The 19,732-nt window shown below is 39.8% G+C and overlaps 1 protein-coding gene across 1 annotated transcript in view; it reads left to right on the top strand.

The window, feature by feature from the left end:
* The window catches only part of FRMD3 (FERM domain containing 3), a 249,854-nt gene that overhangs the window by 124,096 nt on the left and 106,026 nt on the right, over positions 1-19,732 (top strand). The window contains exon 3 of the mRNA XM_033123926.1: positions 9,320-9,362. Within this exon, the coding sequence (XP_032979817.1) occupies positions 9,320-9,362 (43 nt within the window). The remainder of the gene's footprint in view (positions 1-9,319; positions 9,363-19,732) is intronic.

The following is a 19,732-nucleotide window of genomic DNA, read 5'->3' as shown; positions in this document are numbered from 1 at the left end:
CAAAACTATCTTATCTGATATATCCATTCAGTTGTTTAGCAGGCTGCCTGAATAGTTTTGTTTTTCCCCTGCATCATAGAGCTGTTATATAGCCTTTTGATACTGAGGCTGTATTGTGAATGTAGCTTTTATATGAGTTGCAGAGCAGTGGCTGCACGGAAGTGCGTGGATTGTGTACTCGGAAAAATGTGAATTAAATCCTATCTCTGCTGGTTAATAAACTGGGATACTTTGATCAAGTTATTGACCCTCTCTGTCCTGATTGTTAAAACAGGTAACGATACCTACATGTAGTATTGGCATAGGACTTAGAGATAAGGTATGCAAACGCTTCACAAATGGTATATACTGAGTACATGGTATATGTTATTTTTATTACTAATTATTAACACGATGACTATGCATGGACTGGGTCTAAGTGAGGCAATTGTATGAGGAAATAGGGCCATGATTAGCAAGTCAAAAACCTAGAAATGTTCATAACTTCTTTTAAAGGCAGGATGGCCATTATTATGATCTTTGGGGAGAGAAAGGGGACGTAAACCTTGGATAATAAGAAATATGAGCTCAAAGGCACAGAGACATATTGATATGGGAGTTTTAAACAGAGATTAAAGGACCAGCAATATTTTTAATAAACTTGTGTACTTCTTCTCAATGGAAAATAAAACCAATGAATTATTTGGATTGAAATCTAATCAACAGAGAAAATCAAGTTAGTTAGGAAAGCTGAAGTGGAACTTACCTCTGCTTTGGGAGTTGGTGGTTTGCCTACAATGCTTCACAACTTGATTTACGGCAAAGCATTGTGGAATATTAAATATTTAGCACTATTGCATTTGGAGCACCATATGTTTCACAAGATGTCTCATGCCCCATATGTTCTGAGAGTGGTGAGGACTGAGTCAGTAAATGATGACTACCTTTTGCTATTTTAATGGTAGAGTTTCCATTATTTTTAAAATTTGAGGCAGGGTGGGATTGATTGACTAGTGGTCAATAAAAATCCTCCTCAGTTCTGACTACATTTGTCTTCTGAAGAACTCTTACCGTCTCAGTTGCCTGCCATTAGGGGAAAGGTCGGTGGTATTCTCCTCATTTTATTGAAGAGAAAGCTGGGACTGTTTAAGTTTGGAAGTCCTGGAAGAAATAATTCCAGAAAAAAAAGGTAGCATTTGGCTTCAGTCAAGGTATTTTTTCTTAACTGTAGCATATTATTTCTACTACTTCTGCTCAGGTGTTTGGATAACTTGTCTTTGGAAAGTTGAAGTTTTGAAATAGTTGGATTTTGTAATTCTCAGTTTCTATGGCTATGGTATGAGATGTCCATTGTTCTGGATTTCCCTTCTTGTTCTTCCACCATTTCCTCTTTCCCAAACTGAGCTAGGGAAGTCACGCCCAGTGCCCTAGAAATGAGGACCCCAGCCCAGCTGGAGGAGGAATGATACCAGGATTTGGTTGGAGGATGTCAGTTTACAGTCTGCAGGAACACTGGACCCAGAGCTTTTGATTTTAACTTACCTATTTCTAAGCATCTCTTGAACCCACTTACATCAATGTGGTTAACTTTTCTGATTTAAGGACCTTTCTGAGTCATACCCAAAGACGACAAATTCACTTTGGAAATCCACTCCCCTAGGGCAATCTCCTCAAGCACCCTTGTGTTAAGGCATTGTGTGTCATGTGGCCATGGGACACACTTTCTGATAGGATGACCTGGGAAATCATGGGTGCAAAGACATGCTGAACCCTGGCGACACCCTCTCCCAAACGTAACTACAGACCTGAGGTTTTTATGCTGGTAACCAGAAAAGATGAGTAAGCTTACCAGTGAGTTTTATTAATAATGGGAAAACACTTTTTCTATGTTAGAGCAATTTGCTTTTTTTAGAGGCACCTTTGCGAAGGACATGGGATAGAATAAAAACAGGTCCAGTGATTTGAGGTTTCACTCTGGGGATGGTGCCAGGAAACCAGACAGCATTATGTCCCAACAGCTGCTCCTGCCATTGAAAGGCTGCTTCCTGCTCCTGGGGACAATTGTTTCACAGATGTTTGTTACTAGGAATGAAAGTGGTATCTAAGTTTTAGGGCAGCCCTGCACTGAAGAGAAGAGTTGTACTGCTGCCCCAAGTCACTGGTCATGAATTTGTCTGCTTAATGAGTCCCCTTTTGTTTTTAAGGCTCAGTAGGTATTAAATAATCAAGACTGCTTAGATACCTATTTTGGGAGGGGTATGGACAAGTAACTTGGTTTTATGGGAAAGGACTTTGGGAATTCAAGTTACAAGGAACACAACACTGTCATAACAGCTTGAAAACTGGACATATTGTCTAGTAGTTCAATTGTGGCTCAGGGTATTAGCACTGATAGATGTGGGGAAATTGTCATATTCCTGCAGTAGAAAGCAGAACTTGCTCTTTAACTAAAATGATTGCTTATAATTGATTCTGTCTACACCTGATGCCCTCTCTTGGGGAGGGATGCGAAGTCTGATAAACACAGGTTGCAATATGGAAGTTAGTTAGCCAACTGGGATGTCATAATTTTAGTGGAGGGAGGAACAAACACATGAACTATTTTTTGTTTGTTTGTTTGTTTGAGCCAAAATGCAGACATAAAAATAAGTGGGGCTGGGAAAATGGCATTTTATTCCTGTTTGAGTTAGGAAAAAACAGGAGGATATCCAAGGTAAAACAATCTTCCTCCTTGGTGGGGAGAACCTCTTGGGCTTAGTTCAGATGAGAACAGAAATTAATTAGGGACATAAGGGTTAAGTGAGAGAAGCATCATTAGTGAGAGAAGCACTCGCTGGAGGCCTCCAGCAGGCAAGAACATCAGAGCTGACTGGAGACCAGCAGGTTTGGAAGTTTCAAAATAGCTTTAAAAACAGTTTTTCAGTCAAACTGGGAAGAAGGAAGACTAGACTGTAACTATGATGTATAACCTGGAGAAATAAGAACAATATAGGTTAGGAAACGACAGTTTGAAGCAGGCTTTTATTTTTCATGCATGCTCTAGCAGATGTCTCAATTGTAAATGTGTGTTGTATGATGTTGAGCAGGCTCTTAATCCAGGCCTCAATTTTGTTATCTGTAAAATGGGAATACTAATAGTACCTGTGCCGTAGGGTGGTTGTTTAAATGCATTAGTCCATGTTATCAACATATGTAACTGATCTTTTTACTATTCCGTGCTTTAAAGAGTTTGTGAAGGTCCATGGGTCTGGCAACTAGATCTTTGATCTTAGAACAGTTTGATGACCATGTTAAATTTATATGACTTGATAGAAAATGTTACAGAGTGGTAAATTCCATTGTAATAAGCTTGAAGGAATGACTTTCCTTGTGATTGCATTTTGGTATCCTAGTGTACTTTAAATAGCAATGAATGTTTTTACAACCTCTATTGCAGTTTTGGGCTACTACTGTTTTTTTTAAGTGTACATTAAGGAATCCTTGAATGTAGAACAGGGGTTGGAACACAAAGGTCAGACTGGCACCCATTTGTTTTTGTAAGTAAAGTTTTATTGGAACACAGCTTATTCTGTTCATTTATGTATCGTCTATGGCTGCTTCCATGTTCCAACGGCATAGATGAATAGTTCTGACAGAGATCATATGAACCACAGAGCCTAGCATATTTACTATCTGGTCCTCTAGGGAAAAAACGGTGCTTATGTTTTCTTAGGTTTCCTGTTTCTGCCTCTGTTTTCTACAGTGTTTCTTCTCCTGGCTGTTACTTCTATTTTGCTCATACCTGAGACCTAGAATGAAAAAACAGTTATGGCTGAAGGAGTCAAAAACACTCCACCAAAGCAATGAAGGTTTTCTTACATAGATTGACTTCCAAAAGGACAATAACTTTTGAGTGTACCTGATCTACAGATATTTTTGTTGTTGCCGTTGTGTCATAGATTTTATTGAAACTGAAGTGGAAACCATTGTTACTGGTAGCTAAATAATTAAGGCCTAGCTCTAACTTTTCTCTCCAGACACTGGTAAGGCTGCATTTATTCAGGTGGTATTCTTCTTTTCCCCCCAGCAAAGGCCAAAGGGCTTAGAAATGGCACAAATTGGCTAGATAATGCTAGACTGAGTTACTCTGGGGCTTTGTCCAGGTGAGATGTGAGAATCAGGCCATCTTTTCAGGGTTATGATGGGAATTGGTCAGATTTTGGATCTGGTTACTCCTGAAGGGAAAAACAATCTTTTGTTTGGGGGGAGGCATATTCATTCTTGTTTAAAGCCCCATTGGTTATTCAACACATTTCTCTGGGCTACAGATTATTCTTGTCTAGGGCACCAAGGGTTTTGAGAAAGATAACAGAGAGGTGTGTAATTTATTCTGTAATCATAGGCTGAATCAATTTCAACAGAAGCCCAACATTTGAAGATAACTGTTATATTGTTTACTTTTGGAAGGTATGTGAGTGTGTGTGTGTGTGTGTGTGTGTGTGTGTCAGCAGCTACAAATTAAAAATCAATCTACTTAGTCACAAATCACTGCTTCATACCCACCTTTTTGGTCCCCAAACAAGCCCAAATTAGAAAGTACAAAGGAAATGTACTATTTCTAGGATGGGGTAGAGAAAAACGATCTCTTAGGGCTAAGGACAGCTGGACCTAGCAAAATTAGAAAGAAACATTGGTTGGCAATGTTCTCATCTTTCAGATTCATAGAATGTGGAACGTGAGAGTTGAAGAAATCTTAGGGGTCCTGGAATCTACTACCCACAACCCCAAGATCACAGATGAGAAAAATCAGAGCCTAGGGGCTTTATCATCTCTCTGCTTTTCATTCCTTTGTGTAGCTTCCGTCTGTTTCTTTTTTTCTCCCAGCTGCTGTCAATCAAAATAAATTTGTTCTAAGAAATGCCTTGACATGTGGTCAGGCTAGATTATCAATACTGCAAACCCTTTTAAATTGGGACCTCTCATAGGGGGACTTACGATTACTAGGGTTCAAACTTAAGGCAAAAGGAATAAATCTCTAAGGGAAGGATTTTAAATATCATGGAGGGCAGTTTTTGGTAGAGTGTTAGGGAGGCTATCTTAGCTCTGGTTCTCAGAAAGCAGATCATGAGATGAACATTCTACTTTTATTAGGAAACGTTCCCAGGAAAAGACTTGTAGGAGAGTGGGAGAATGGGACAGGGAAGAGAAGGAGGCCATATGAGTGTGCGATGTTGGGAAAAGGCATGAAGAGGGTAGCGTGGGCTCAATCCCACAGAGGAGCTCTAGAATAGTGCAGGTCTATCCTTGGACTTGTCCCAGCCAAGGGGCGAGGGAGCAGAGTTGTTTATCCTCCCACATCTGTCAGTTATCAAAGAGCTGCTGTGGGGTGGGGTGAGTGGGGAGGCTCAGTTCTCCACCCTGCAATGGATTCCAGTCACCTGAGGGCAGCCTTCCTAAAAGGAACCAGACTGTTGTATAACGAAAGGAAAAGGGTATCTGAGAGGACTTGGAAAGAGTCCTGACAGTTTCTCTGCAGACGCCTTCCTGATGATACCTTCAAATCATGCTGTGGGATGTTTCCTCTGGTTCATCTTACACCCTAAGCTCATTAGATAGAATCAATAATTGGGTCTTAGCTTCCTTAATCTTTGGAATTTTCGTTCTAAAATAGAGTTGAATAAATGAAGGTTTCAGTTATAGTACACCAAGTATAAATTCCGATATTTGGTTGGCAGACTTTCTTTCCTGCCTGTCTTAGGGAGTATCGGTTTCCAGTAAGGAAACAGAATTAAAAAAACAAAACAAGTAAGGGGGATCAAATATATAGTGATGGAAGGAGAACTGACTCTGGGTGGTGAACACACAATGGGATTTATAGATGATGTGATACAGAATTGTACACCTGAAATCTATGTAATTTTACTAACAATTGTCACCCCAATAAATTAAAAAAAAAAGAAAAAAAAGGAAAAAAAGCACCACAAAACCAAACATAAAAAACACACATATATTCTATATCAATTGAAAGGAAAATAGCAATGCAATAAGTGCTTATATCTAATTACCCAGTGATCGTGGTGATTATTTTCCTCCAGACTTGACTTCATTGGCCGACTCATAACTCTAAAGGGAAGAAGGAAAAATAGGAGAATTATCTGTTCATGCAAAGCACAAGGCTGGTGGGGTGGGAGGTGAGAGAGGAAGAGAATGACAAAGGTAGGCTCATCAAGAGGGGCTCATCATTGCACCAACTTAGGGGTCTCTCAGTGAACGTGAAGAAGATGGGAACAGCTGGTGTTTACTGAGTCTTCACTATGCTCCAGCTTTGTTCTAAGAGCTTCTTAATGAATTAACCCTTTAAACCTCACAATGATACTGTGAGGAAACAGGAACTTGGTGGAGGTCACACCATTAGTAAGTGGCAGAGCTGGGATTCGAATCCAGCCTGTTGGCTCCTGAATTGGACCACAGTGTCAGCCCTGGATGCTTATCTGGATTTGCTATCTGCCTGTTATGTATGAAATTCTTCCTCTTGAGTCTACATGACATGAAATCCACCTTTATCCTCTGAGTAGAGGTTAGCTTTCTTTCTTTCCTTTGTTTAAAATTGATTTTTAAATTAGTCATAGAATGCACCAATACATATAAAAATGTTCAGTTACAACATCATAGATGAAACATCACAGAAAGAACTTGAAGTTATCATTTCCTTTGATCCACACCCCTAAATTCCTGTTCTTTTCCCTGTTACCCAATCTCACTGGTATCAGTTTAGTGTGTATCATTTCAGATCTTTAAAAATACATTTAGATGCTTATTATGTATTCTTTGGAAATATATGATAATGTTTTGTACTTTTTATTTAAAAAGGAAAACATATGAATTGTATAATACCATACTTCAGAGGTTCTCAAACTTTTTTGGCCTAAGGCTCTCTTAGTATCTTAGTAGTGTTCCCTACCCCTCCAAGGCAGACATAGCCAATCCATCATGGCACTCATTCTCACTGAGCCTTCACCCAGTCTTCGAACTCTCCTTCCAGCCCTGGGAGATCGCCACCGACAACTGCTGTGGGCATACAAAATGAAACTTACCTGTCATCCCTGAAAGCAGAGAGAAGGTGGAGAGGTAGGTTTAAGTTAGGCTGAGAAGGACTAAGGAATTCAAAGGATGCCAGGCAAGGGGAATTTGGAAAAAATATTTATATTTCAGAATTTATTGGCAAGATGACTGGTGATTCTCCTCTGTGATATAGTAGCAATTGCTCTCTGGCTGCTGTTAATTGTTTTCTTGCCTTAGTTCTAAGTTATTTATTTCTATAAAAGTAATTTCATCACTAGACACCTTTTTTATTATTCTCCACGAATCCCATATGTTGAAAGATGTGGTCTATCAATTAAACTGTATTTATTAAGAAACAACAACAGCATCAGCAAACAAGTGTTTATTATTTTTCACATGCCAGCCACTGTTCAAGAGTTTTATGTTTGTTAACGTTTTATTAACTTTAAAAATCCTTACAACAACCCTGAATGGTAAGTACTATTATTATTCTCATTTTAAAGCTGTTAAAATTGAGACACAGAGTGATTAAACATTTTGCTTAAGGTTATATAGCTAGTAAGTGGTATAATTAATACATTTTCCACTGTTCCATTATAACTGTGTAAAGGACAAGCATAATTTCTTATTAGAAGGAGATAACCAAAAGTAGAATAGTGATTTCCAGGTGCCAGGAGGAAGCGGGGAAATGGGGGGGTTATTGTTTAAGAGGTATAGAGTTTAAATTTTATAAGATGGAGAGAGTTCTAGATGGATAGTGGTATTGGTAGCACAGTGTTATGAATGTATTTAATACCACTGAACTGGACACTTAAAAATGGTTAGAATGGTGGATTGTATGTTATGTATATTTTACCACAATAAAAAAATGGGGGGGAAAATCGCCAGGGTTCTCAAAATGGATTGATATAATTTTGGCCATCAGCAGAGAAACGTGCTATTTTAGTTTGTGAAACTTGTTAGGGGTAAATGTACGGTTTTCTCTTAGATTCTTCATGATGTTGAAATAGTTAAAAGACCCATTCTTGCTTTTAAAGACCTCAGAGAACTGAAATTCTGAATTGGAAAGTACTGATTTGAGCACTCAATTTTTCAGTTCCTGGGGGAAAAAGGGTGTGTTCATTGAGGAGAAGAATACCCTTTAGCGTGAACTGGTCCATTGGGAGGCTGCGTAGCCCAGGATAAGGGCCGGTGCTTTGGGGTTCCCCTGCATGCTGTCTTCACCATATGTTCATGGGGTGATCGTAGGCAAGTTGTTTAACATCTGAGCCCCAAATTTCTTATCTGTAAATGAGGTGGTAGTGATAGACCATGGGAACTCTTGGAATAGTTCCTGGTACTTAGTAAGCACTCAGCAAGTGTTAGCTCTTATTAAACTTGATGGTTATGCATTACATCCAACCATAGTGATAATACAGAACATTGAGGCTTACTGGATGACAAAAATGAGCTAGAGCAAGGTGTACGCACTCAACTGACAAGGTTCTTCCTCTTCTTTCCTCTCCAGTATCAAACAGGATTGGGGGGCATCCTTTAGTGAGGGTTCCCAGTGGCTCCCCTCTTACTATTTTTATAAACTGCAGATGCAGTTTATATATAAAGTGACACCTCCTGACATTCCCTAAGTGGCTTCAGGGACATCATGGCTAGTGATAGCAGAAGTTGCCCAGCTCTCAGCATGTTGAAGTGTGGAGACAGCTGGCCACTGGGGCAGGTCTTTGAGCTCCTTTGTTTTGTGATGGAGCTGATTTTCCTTCTTGATGACTTCAGGCCTCTGACATGAGATATTTAAAATCATTCGTTCCTCCGCACCGCAAAGGAAGAATTGCGTGTGTGTGTGATGGGGCTGGTGCTGTCTTGGCCCACTGCTAACGTGAGAGGAGGCGCCTGAAAGGGGAGCACGGTGCTAATCTGTCTGGGCCTGTGCCTCTGACATCACAGATGTCAGTCTTCACCGTCTGTGGCTGACACAGTGACCAGAGCAGTGGAGTCAACTCAGTCACTAGAACCTGCCTTTTAAGTGCGTGTTCTCTCCCTTGCCCTTCTCTCCTAGCAGCTACATGACTTGAATACGACTCAGGTAGTATTAATTCTCTTACGTTATACCCTGCCTGTGGTATTATTATTATTGCCGAATCGTTCATGCTGATCTTCGGAGGGTGGAACCCTGAGGAATATCTATGGGAAACAAGGCTGTACTTTGGAAAACGAATATTAAATTCCTTTTAATTATTAAGTATGCGTCATATATCCAGCCATGTGACCCACAATCTCTGTTTTTTTTTTTCTTTCTCCCCAGCACTGGCTCGAACCTAACAAGTCTATCTGCAAGCAAATGAAATGTAAGTGTCAATCTGTGGGCTCACTTTTGTTATGAAATGTCCAAAGATGGATTCTGTTTCTTGACAGAGTTTCTGCTGCCAGGGAAGAAATGGCTGGAGTTGAAGATCTGTGGGTGGGTGGCGGGGGGGTTCTCCCTCCCAGTAAGAGCTGTGTGACTCCTCTCTTATTTGCTGGCCTTGGTCCTCCTTGTAGTCACTGTTCCTATAGCCTCCTGTGTCTCTTCCCCTCCCCACCACTTACCCTCATATTTCATATTCGAACAGGGAAATTGGATTATATGGTTAAATATCTGTTAAACATAAGCAGTAGGTGCCTGGTTCCTTCTGATGGTGGGGGGAGCGAGTAAATGGGTCAGGGAGGGAGGTTCATTCCCAGTGGTAGAGGTCAGAGAAGGAGGTGTATTTTGAAACTAAAATCTTGCTGGTAACTTTACTGAAGAGTGTATTATTTTTTTCCATCCCTCACACTCCCTGGCATAAATATTGTTTTCAAGGTCTGGTGCTTAGACCTGCCTTTGTTGTTGTTGTTTAACTGGCTTTTGGAGAAGTCAGTTTGGGAAACCTTTCTTTAGACTACCCTGGTCATTCACTTGAGGCGTTGTGACGAGGATGCTGACTAGTGGCCCTAGGTGACATGATGTTCTGTCCTGGTTGCTGGTGCCAGGCGGCAGTCAGCCTACTTTTATTTATGGTTTGGAGGAGAGCTTCTGAAGTGCACCTCAGAAATTCATTGCTTGCCCTGAAATCCATTTATTCCCTCCTTGCCAACTTTCCCAGGGCTCTGAAATGTGAGCCATAAATCAGTTTCTCATCAGAGATCAGATTAGCACATATTATGTTACCTGTCATCATTCAGGTGATTCTTTTCTCTTTTCAAATATGAAGAAATTATTCTGGGCAGGGCTTTGAAGGGGGAGAAGGAAGACACTGAACATGGATAGCACACTAGCAACCAACATGTCTATTCCTTAACTCTTTTTTTCTCTCTCCCTCTCTCTTCCTTCTCCTCTCTCCCTCCTCCGCTCCTCATCTGCCCTTTTGCATGTGTGCCTCTTCCCTCTCTCATCACTCAAGAGCAAACTCTGTCTGGTCAGTGCAGGAAACATAGTTAGACAGCCAGACAGCTAATGCCCACGGCTGCTGCAGGGAGATGGCAGTAAGATGTGTCAGGAGAAAACAGGGACAGCAGTGCACATGGCGGGTTCAGAGAGGTCAGGCTGTTGGGGTGAGGCTGGGATAGAGTAGGTACAAGCATCTGATAATAAGTAGCAGCGCCAGAGGTATCAGGAAGCTCTGCGTAGAACAATATGCAGGACAATGAGAATGAACTAACATGCCTGAGGAAAACATAGCTGATGCCTAGCTTTTATCCCTTAACTACCAAATTTTGGTATTTTTGCTTATATATTTAAAAATATTTAGACAATTTCCCAGTACACTTATTTATAATATGTGGTTCTTTGACTTTGGTTCTTAAATGTCATGAAATATTTTTCTGAGGCCACACACAATTTTGAAATGTAAATCTGTCTCTAAAGTAGGACGTATTTCAATACCTAATAGAAGAAAAAATTTTAAATTTGTGAAGAATTTGTTGCGTAAGAGCTTTGTCTCTATTATTAGTAACTCTGAACAACCAACTCAAATTTATAGGGTTTTATAAAAGTACTGTAAAGATTGACATATGATTACTGGCCAATTTCAATCTAATGACAAATGGAATCTAAATCTGGAAGGAAAGGATTGTGTGAAATTCAGTTTCTAAACCAGATGCAGGAACTCACTGATTCTAGAAACTAGCAAGGGTCCTCTTACCTGTCACCTGATCCTCTGCTGGATTGTTAAGAATATGAATGAACAAATTTATGTAATTTTCTCACAATCACAAACCTAGTTTTGCTATTGTTGATGTCTTTTAGTATCAAGAATTTCTGTGTTCTTAGCCACATGTCCTAGAAACATTAACTTTAATGTAAATTAAGAAAAAAATTAAATTAAGGTTTATACAACGTTAACTCAGAGAAACTGTGTTTAACCCCTGAGACTCATCCGTGAATTTATCAAAAGGATCTGGTTGCAGAACCCAAGACAGTTTCCTGCCTGGGTGTGGACATGCCTTTTACACTCGGACAACTTTTAAGTAGGCAGCGAGGGCGTAATTCCTTGGAGGAAGAGTTTTTCCCGTTCCTGTCTCACTCTCCAGTGATTCCCGACTTTTAGGTCCTTTCACCCTGCCTCAGAAAGAGCCCTCTGACTATGGGTGTTCCCAGGACTGGTGTTTCCCAGGGTTGGCTAAAGATCAGCGGTCCTGATTAATAAACTCTGTACAAAGGCATTATTATTTCTTACTAGTATTTTTAAAAGTCATTTTTAGTAATAATGTTTGTGGTTGTTCCAACAGTTCAGAAAAGTTTAAAATGAAAACCGTCTTTCCTTTCTCCTCCTCCTTGTATCTCCAAGCCCACCCCAAAGAAATAACTATTAACAATATTTTATATCTTCTTGGGAATTTTTTATGTACATGTAAGCCCCCCCAACATATGTAAGGCCTTTTGTAAGCAAAAGCAAGATCAATTTCTGTATTTTTTTCTTCACCTTGTTATTTTTTTCTTAATTTTAGAGATTTTTCCATATCAGTGATAGTTGATTGCTTTCATTTTAATCGTTTTCTGATAGTTAATTGTGTGCCTGTGTGTAATTCATTTATTTTTTTAAGAAACTTCATTTTTAAACTTTTTTTTTTTTTAATGTAAGTGTGTTTTTCCAGGACCCGTTAGCTCCAAGTCAGGTCATTGTTTCAATCTAGTTGTGGAGGGCGCAGCTCACAGTGGCCCATGTGGGGATCGAACCGGCAACCTTGTTGTTAAGAGTACTGCTCTCTAACCAACTGAGCTATCCGGCCGCCCCTCTAATTCACTTATTAATGGATGTCAAGTTTGTTTCTAGTCTTTTGCTAATATAAATTATGCTATAGTAAACATGCTTGAATGTTCATTCTTACATCTTGTACATCTGTACTAGAAATTCCTAGAAGTGGAATTGTTGGATCAAAAGGTATACACATTTTATATTTCCTTAGTGATAAATGTCCATCCAAAGAGGTTATAATAATTTACTCCCAGTAATATTGCGTGAGAGTGCTTGTTTCGCCCAAATTTTGTTGAACATAGGCATTATCAAACTTATTTTTATGATGCACTTTTCTTTCCTCCCCATCCCCAGAATGGCATTGTGAAGCAGGGGAAGCTTATGCACTGTCCTTTCAGCAAGGGTGATAGCTCTCTTCTGCTCGGTCCTCTGAGTCCTCCCTTGGTGTCTCATGTGATTTGGTCTTTGGTTGTTGGCCTTTTGCCGCACGCATCCTCTCTGGATGTAACTAGTCCCACCGGCCTTTGAGGGTCCACTGAGGCCTGTGGTTTCTGTCATGGTCTTGTCCTGCAAGTCTGAAGATGCTGCCCTCCTGTGGTCCCCACTCTAGGTATCTTCACTGGTTGGCTCTCAGCACTTCTGTATTTACCACTGGGACAGGCAGAAACTGCTCAGCCTCTTCCGAGCCCTGCTTCAGCCTCAGGGAAACCTGTGTACTCTAGCTAAGCTTCCCTCTCTGCTTAAACACACCCTGCTGCCATTTCTTCAGTATTCTCTGCAGTCCCAACCAGAACACTTGCACCAAGTGACACTGAGATTTCTTTGTCTTGCCCCTACCTCACTCCATTCAGCCAAGTCTAGGGTGTTGAGGGATGCTGGATTCTTTCTCAGAACTCCAGATAGGGTATTAAACTTGGTGTTGTCCTCTCTGGGTCTCTCCAAGCGTTCCACCCACCTTCCTTCCCCATGCTCTACTCACAATTGATAATGGCTTTTGTCTTTGGGTACTACGTTAATATCCTAAAACAGTAGCTTTCGTAACAGCTACTGAGAAATTAACTTTCTCAAATATATTGGGGGAAAGTGCTATTGTTGACCATAGCAATAGGAAATCCAAACGTAAATTTCTTGTAAATAAATGTAATAAGCAATATGCAAGAGCTGTATAAAAAAAACTGAAACTTTACTGTGCAGTTCTGTAGAGTAGATGGAAAAGATGTGAATAAATGGAGACTTCTCAGGTTTCTGGTTAATATTGTTAATCAACTCTTCATAAGTTAATATATACATTCAATAATTTTCAAATAAAATTTTCAGTGAGATTCTTGATGGCATGTAGTAAACTGATTCTATGGCTCATTTGCAAAAGAAAATGCTCTAGACCAGCCCATAAAATGTAAAGAACGATACGGTTCTTGTTCTACTAGATAACAAATCAAGGCCTAGGCGTTATAATAATACATAGTAACAAAGATAGACCCAGGAATAGGAAAAGAACCCGCAGAACAAAAGAAAACCCCCAAATTGAACCATTATTTATGAGGATATGGATGATGATAAAGCTTTTATTTCATATCAAAGATAGAAAGATAGATTATTCAAAACATGATTTTTGGACTTTCTTTGCATTTGGGGGAAAAAAAGCTAAGGACATACCTCGCACCATACACGGGATTAATTCCAGGTGAATGCAAAAGTCCAGACTATTTAACAACCTACAGAAATTTTAGGCAAAAATTTTAAAGTGTTTTTTATAATTATGGGGTAGAACAGGACTTCCTAAAGAAAACCTAAAACCCAGAAGCAACAAAGCGAAATGCTGAAAAATTAGTGCAAAATTAAACTTTTGTACCAGAATATTTGGTTTGTTCACTGCACAGAGCAGATTCTCAGTAGACACTTGTTGAATTAATGACTGTAAAATGAATTATAAACAAGTTAAAGCACAAGGAAAATAATGGGACCAGCATTTGCCAAATATATAATACATAGTAAAATGCAGAATATATAAAGTTTGATGCCATGAACCCAGAGATAAACCAATAGAAAAATGTGAAAAGACACAAGGAATACAAATAACTGGCCAATAAACTCATAAACTAAATGCTAAATATCAGTAACAAGGAAAATGCAAATTAAAACTAGATATTTTTTATTATACTGAGAAGATTGTAAATATTGATAATATCCAGTTGATGAGGCTGATCCTAACACTTCAGGTGGGAGTGTATAAGTGGGTAAAGCCCTTTATGAGGGAAATTCGGCTGTATCTTTCAAGATTAAAAATGCCTATATTCTCTTGATCCAATGGGGTAATATCTATGAGTATATCTAAGGCAATATTTATTCCAGCACAGGTATATATTTTGCAAGGATGTCCATTGCAGCATTGCTTATAACAATGAGAACTTGAAGCAATGAAAAGCCCAGCAAGTTTGGCAAGGCTAAATCAATTAGGTGGAATACATGCAGTCATCAAAAGAAATGAAGGCAGACAGATATTATTGACACTGAAAAATTTATTAGATGCATCATAGAGTTAAAAAAGCAAGTAAAAACCCACATATAGAATGATCCATTTATATGAAAATAAACAGATTATTTTATATGAATAAGTGCATAGAAAAAGGCTGCAAAGATGCGTACTAACTGTGGTTATCTCCGGAGAAGAGAATGGGGTAGAGGAAAGTAAGGATCTCACATTTTATTATACATAGTTATATTTTACTCTGATGTTTTACAATGAGAACATTTTCATGTGTCACTTGATAATAAAAAAAAGGAAAATTAAAGGAGAGAAAGCTTTATGCAAAAATCAAGAAAGAGAGAAAAGAGGAGGAAAAAAAGAAAGGAAGGAAAGAACCAGTGCATTATACATCAAGCATGTACTTATAAAACTAGAGACCCAGATGAAAGAAAGCCTGCTTACTTTTCCAAAGAAGGTCTCTGCTTAATCCTGGCTGGTGCCTGACTAGCTCAGCAAGGTAGTTAAGATTTTCTTGCTCTATTTACCAGGCAACGTGGTACTGCCAAGCACCCTGAAGGGACAGGGGTGCTTGGAAATGGCTTCTGCATGCAAATCAGGGTGGGGAGGATCCCCAGCCTCTGCATTCCTGGTTTGACTCAGCCATAAGAACAAGGTTGAGTCAAGTTACTGGTTGTATTCCCTCCCTGAAATTATGATGGCTCTTTCTGGAAGCCTATAATTTCTGTCTTTGATGGTGATATTTATGTGGCATTCCTTAGCTTTCCAGCACCTCTTGTGGCTAATTCAGCTAATAGTCCCCTTGCTACTGAAGGATTTCGTCAATGGGAACATATCTTTTGAGAGAGAGGGAGAGGGAGAAGGAGAACCAGGAGCATAGATTTTGCTCTGGTGTAAAGAACAAAGGAAAAAAGCCACAGGTTCCCATACCCATTCATGAGGCCAGTTTGGATGCCTGACTCCCAACTCTGTTTGTTCTTCTGATTACTCCCCTTGCTGAGTATATTAGTTTTTACTAAGACTGCCTTTACAAAGGCTGGATGGCTTAAAACAATAGAAATTTATACTACCACAGTTCTGGAGGCTAGAAATTCGAGATCAAGGTGTCAGTAGGGCCATGCTCTCTTTGGAGTCTGTAGGGGAAAATGCTTCCTTGCCTCTTCTAGCTCTGTTTTTCTTTTTCTTGGTCAAATTATTATATTGTTATAAATGATTTACAGATTTGTGAGGGGAAAACTCATTGGATTCAAATCACTTTCTCTACCCATTTCTACCTTAATCTTCCAGCATTTGCACCTGTTCATTTTCTTTAACTAATTTTTTTATTGAGGCATAATTGACATAACATTGTATTAGTTCCAGGTGTATAACATAATGATTAGATATTTGTATATATTGCAAAATGATCATTATAATAAGTCTAGTTAACATTAGTCACTATATACAGTTACAATTTTTTTCCTTGTGATGAAAGTGTTTAAAATCTATTCCCTTAGCAACTTTCAAATATACTATACAGTATTATTAACCATTGTCACCACGCGGTACATTATATCCCTGGGGCCTATTTATTTTGTAACTGGAAGTCTGTACCTTTTGACCCTCTTTATCCATTGTACTCAGCCCCTTTCCCTGCTTCTGGCAACCACTGATCTGTTCTCTGTATGTATCTATGGTCTCTCTTTTCTTTTTAAGATCTCACATATAAGTGAGATATAAGTGAGATCATACAGTATTTGTATTTCTCTGTCTGACTTATTTCACTTAGCATAATATCCTCAAGGCCCATCCATGTTGGCAAGATTTCATCCTTTTTATGACTGAATAATATTTGTGTATGCGTGTGTGTGTATCGCATTTTCTTTATCCTTCCTATCTGTTGGTGGACACATGGTTGTTTCCATGTCTTGGCTATTGTAAATAACGCTGCATATTGAATGAACATGGGGGTGCCTTGAGGATATGAGCATACATCTTTTTGAATTAGTGTTTTGTTTTCTTCAGATAAATACCCAGAAGTGGAATTGCTGGATCAAATGGTAGCTCTATTTTTAACTTTTGAGGAAACGCCGTACCATTTTCCATAGTGGCTGCAGCAATTTACATTCTCACCAACAGTGCACCAGGTTCCCCTTTCTCCACATCCTCACTAGCACTTGTTATTTCTCTCTTCTAGCTCTTGGTGTTGCTGGCCGTCCTGGGCATTCCTTCCTTGGTTTGCCGGTGCATCACTCCAGTCTCTGCCTCTGTCTTCACATCACCTTCTCCCTGTGTTTCTCTGTGTCCAAGTTTCCCTCTCCTTTCTCTTGGAAAGACATCAGTCACCCTAACCCAGTATGACGTCATCTTAATCAATTTCATCTGCAGAGACCCAGTTATACAAGAGGGTCACATTCTGAGGTTCCAGGTGGACACAATGTTTTTTTAATAATATAAAATCTCAGTACCAAGTTACACGAGTAATTGAATTTAGCTGTTATAATTATTATGACTAGTTGATTGATACCTACCAACATGACTCCTGAGGGGCCAGTTAATTACACAACATCAATAGTGAGCAGGCACATGGATCCCTTGCCTTCAGTTTCTTCTACTTTTGCTAACATTTTTTGGCTAAAATTTTCAGGTAACTACACCCTAGGCCCAGGAAGCAAAGCTCTTCTTTAGAAACAGGACTGCCAAATAGCTCTTCCTATGTGTGCCTATTTCATGCCTATTTCATTCCCACTCCTTCCTGAGAAATGACAGTTCCCCCTTTCGCCCTTCAAATCAAGATATAGGGCTAGGTCAAGGTGAAGGGCTCTAACTCATCTATTGTCAGTTTCTTCTTCGACCTCTAAAGTAATAATAACTCCTATGGGTTAACGACTTACGTCTCAGGTGGTCTGCTGAGTGTTTTACAGCGCTAACTCATATCATCCTCATCAAGGTCTCTGTATCAGGGGTCAGTAACCTATGTTCCCTCGGCCACACCCGGCCTGGCATGTGGTTTCGTATGGCCTGAAGGCTGGGCATAGGTTTCATATTGTTAAATGGTTGGGAAAAGAAGCAAAAGACAATATTTCGTGACATACGAAGGTTATACGAAGTTCAGATTTCAGTGTTTTATTGGAACACAGCCATGCCTGTTTGTTTACATTTTATCTGTGGTTGCTTTCACACTGTAAAAGCTGAGTGGATTAGTTGAGGCAGAGACATTGAGGCCCACAAAATTGAAAATATTTACTCCCTGTCCCCTTACAGAGAAATTTTGCTGATCCCCATTCTAGGTTGTTTGTTCCATTATTATCTTCATTTTACAGATGAGGAAATGGAAGCTGAGAGTTTTCAGTTTGTACATGTGGTTTGTACATTCAGTGTTCAGTGTGTACCTAGCAGTTTGTACATGTGGTGACCGTGAGATTAGACATGTTGGACACCGGAATCCCTGTTAGAGCTTTTCCCGAATTGCACAGGCAGGCAGAGAACTCCGAGGACAAGTATTGGTGAGGCAGCTGCTCAGCCCTCCAGAGTTGCCAAAGGGAGTTCTTAGAGTGTGCCTTCACTCAGCGCATGCATGTGTGGGCGTGCCCGTGTGTGTGATTAAAGCAGACGAGAGAATGCTAACAGGAGGAGGAGGAATTAAATACAATTTTTTAAAAACCAACTCTGCTTTCAATGTAGTGGCAACACTGTGCCAGTAGTGTTGTCATTCAGTAACAGAGTGAGGGGGGAGTCTCACTGATCTTGATGCTGATGGCAGTAACAGTTGTCACTGAATAATAATCGTTTCCAAGTAGGAGCTCAGTCCTTCTGAGAGCAGTTCTCTATGGCTGGTTCGTTTGCTCATATCCCAAGTGTTACATAGTTCGTTGAATGAGTGAGGAATGCTCTGGCCTTTTGGTGCCCAAGTGTCATTTTGTCCATATGCAGAGTTTGTGCACCTGAGAGGTTTCATCATTGAAGGCAGTACAGGTGAATTTCTCAGCGTCACTGTGCATGCCACGCACACAATGAAGAAGTGGGAGTGTGCTCCTCAGTTCTCACTCTAAAACCCCACCCCCCAGGGGAGGGACGCTGTGCATTTGGTTAGGAATAAAAAGGTGTGGGTTGTACTGAAAAAGCCAGGAGCCCTTGATGCTTACTTGGACTTCTTTGGAAAGTAAGCATCTTACTTGCAGGGTGTTTGTGGTCCTTTGTGCAACACCAGACCATCTGCAGTATTTCTGCAGAGTCTGAAAGTCAGACAGATTGGTCCCTTTTTTAAAAAATTCAGTTCCAGAGGAGGGAGGCACAGGAGAGACCTATTCCAGGTATGGGAGTTGCTCCAACATCTGCTGGAGCCATGGGCTCTGTGTTTCAACTACTGTTTAAAGGAGTTTGGGGGAAATTTTTCAGCCAGAATGTATGTGAGAAAGCTTGTGAGTTTATATGTATATTCCCAAAGTTATGTTTCATGTTTTTCTATAGTTCTTTACAGTGTTTGGAGGAAGTATTTTAAGAAAAGCTGCTAAGTGACGTTTCACTCACAAAAAAAGGTCTATTTGTTTCTACAAAGATTTGAGAATGGTTGTGGGTTAAAAATAAAGTTGTGTTTTTGTTTTCTTTTTTTTCTTTCCATTTTTACCTGGGAGCCTCCTCAGTTAATCGTTTTGCATCCCTATTCCCATTTCTGGGCAAGGTCTCACAGTGGAGACGAGAAAGTCTGTCTGTGCTTTATAAACGGCTGTTACTCTCCCTGTGTTCTCACTGTTAACAAATTACCAAAATTATTATACCCTGGGATTTGCTGACACAAAAAAAGGGCCACCGAGCTGTCCCACAGAGACACAGCTTCCCCAGCCCTGCCTGGCAGGTTACACAGGGCTGTAAGAAAGGAGGCGCCCTGCTGTTCTCTGTGTAATTATACGCTCCTGGCATTTTTTTTAAAGTGGCTTTTTGCATTTCTTTTCCTTCTCTGCTACTCAGTGGTATTCTAATTTTTAGCACTTACATGACTGAGTAAATGTTTTTCAGCTGTTGAGTTGAGTTTACTTCA

The sequence above is a fragment of the Rhinolophus ferrumequinum genome, chromosome 12 (genome assembly GCF_004115265.2).
Source record: "Rhinolophus ferrumequinum isolate MPI-CBG mRhiFer1 chromosome 12, mRhiFer1_v1.p, whole genome shotgun sequence".
Taxonomy (NCBI): domain Eukaryota; kingdom Metazoa; phylum Chordata; class Mammalia; order Chiroptera; family Rhinolophidae; genus Rhinolophus; species Rhinolophus ferrumequinum.
The sequence above is the reverse complement of the archived record's forward strand: the minus strand, read 5'-3'. Positions and strand labels throughout refer to the sequence as shown.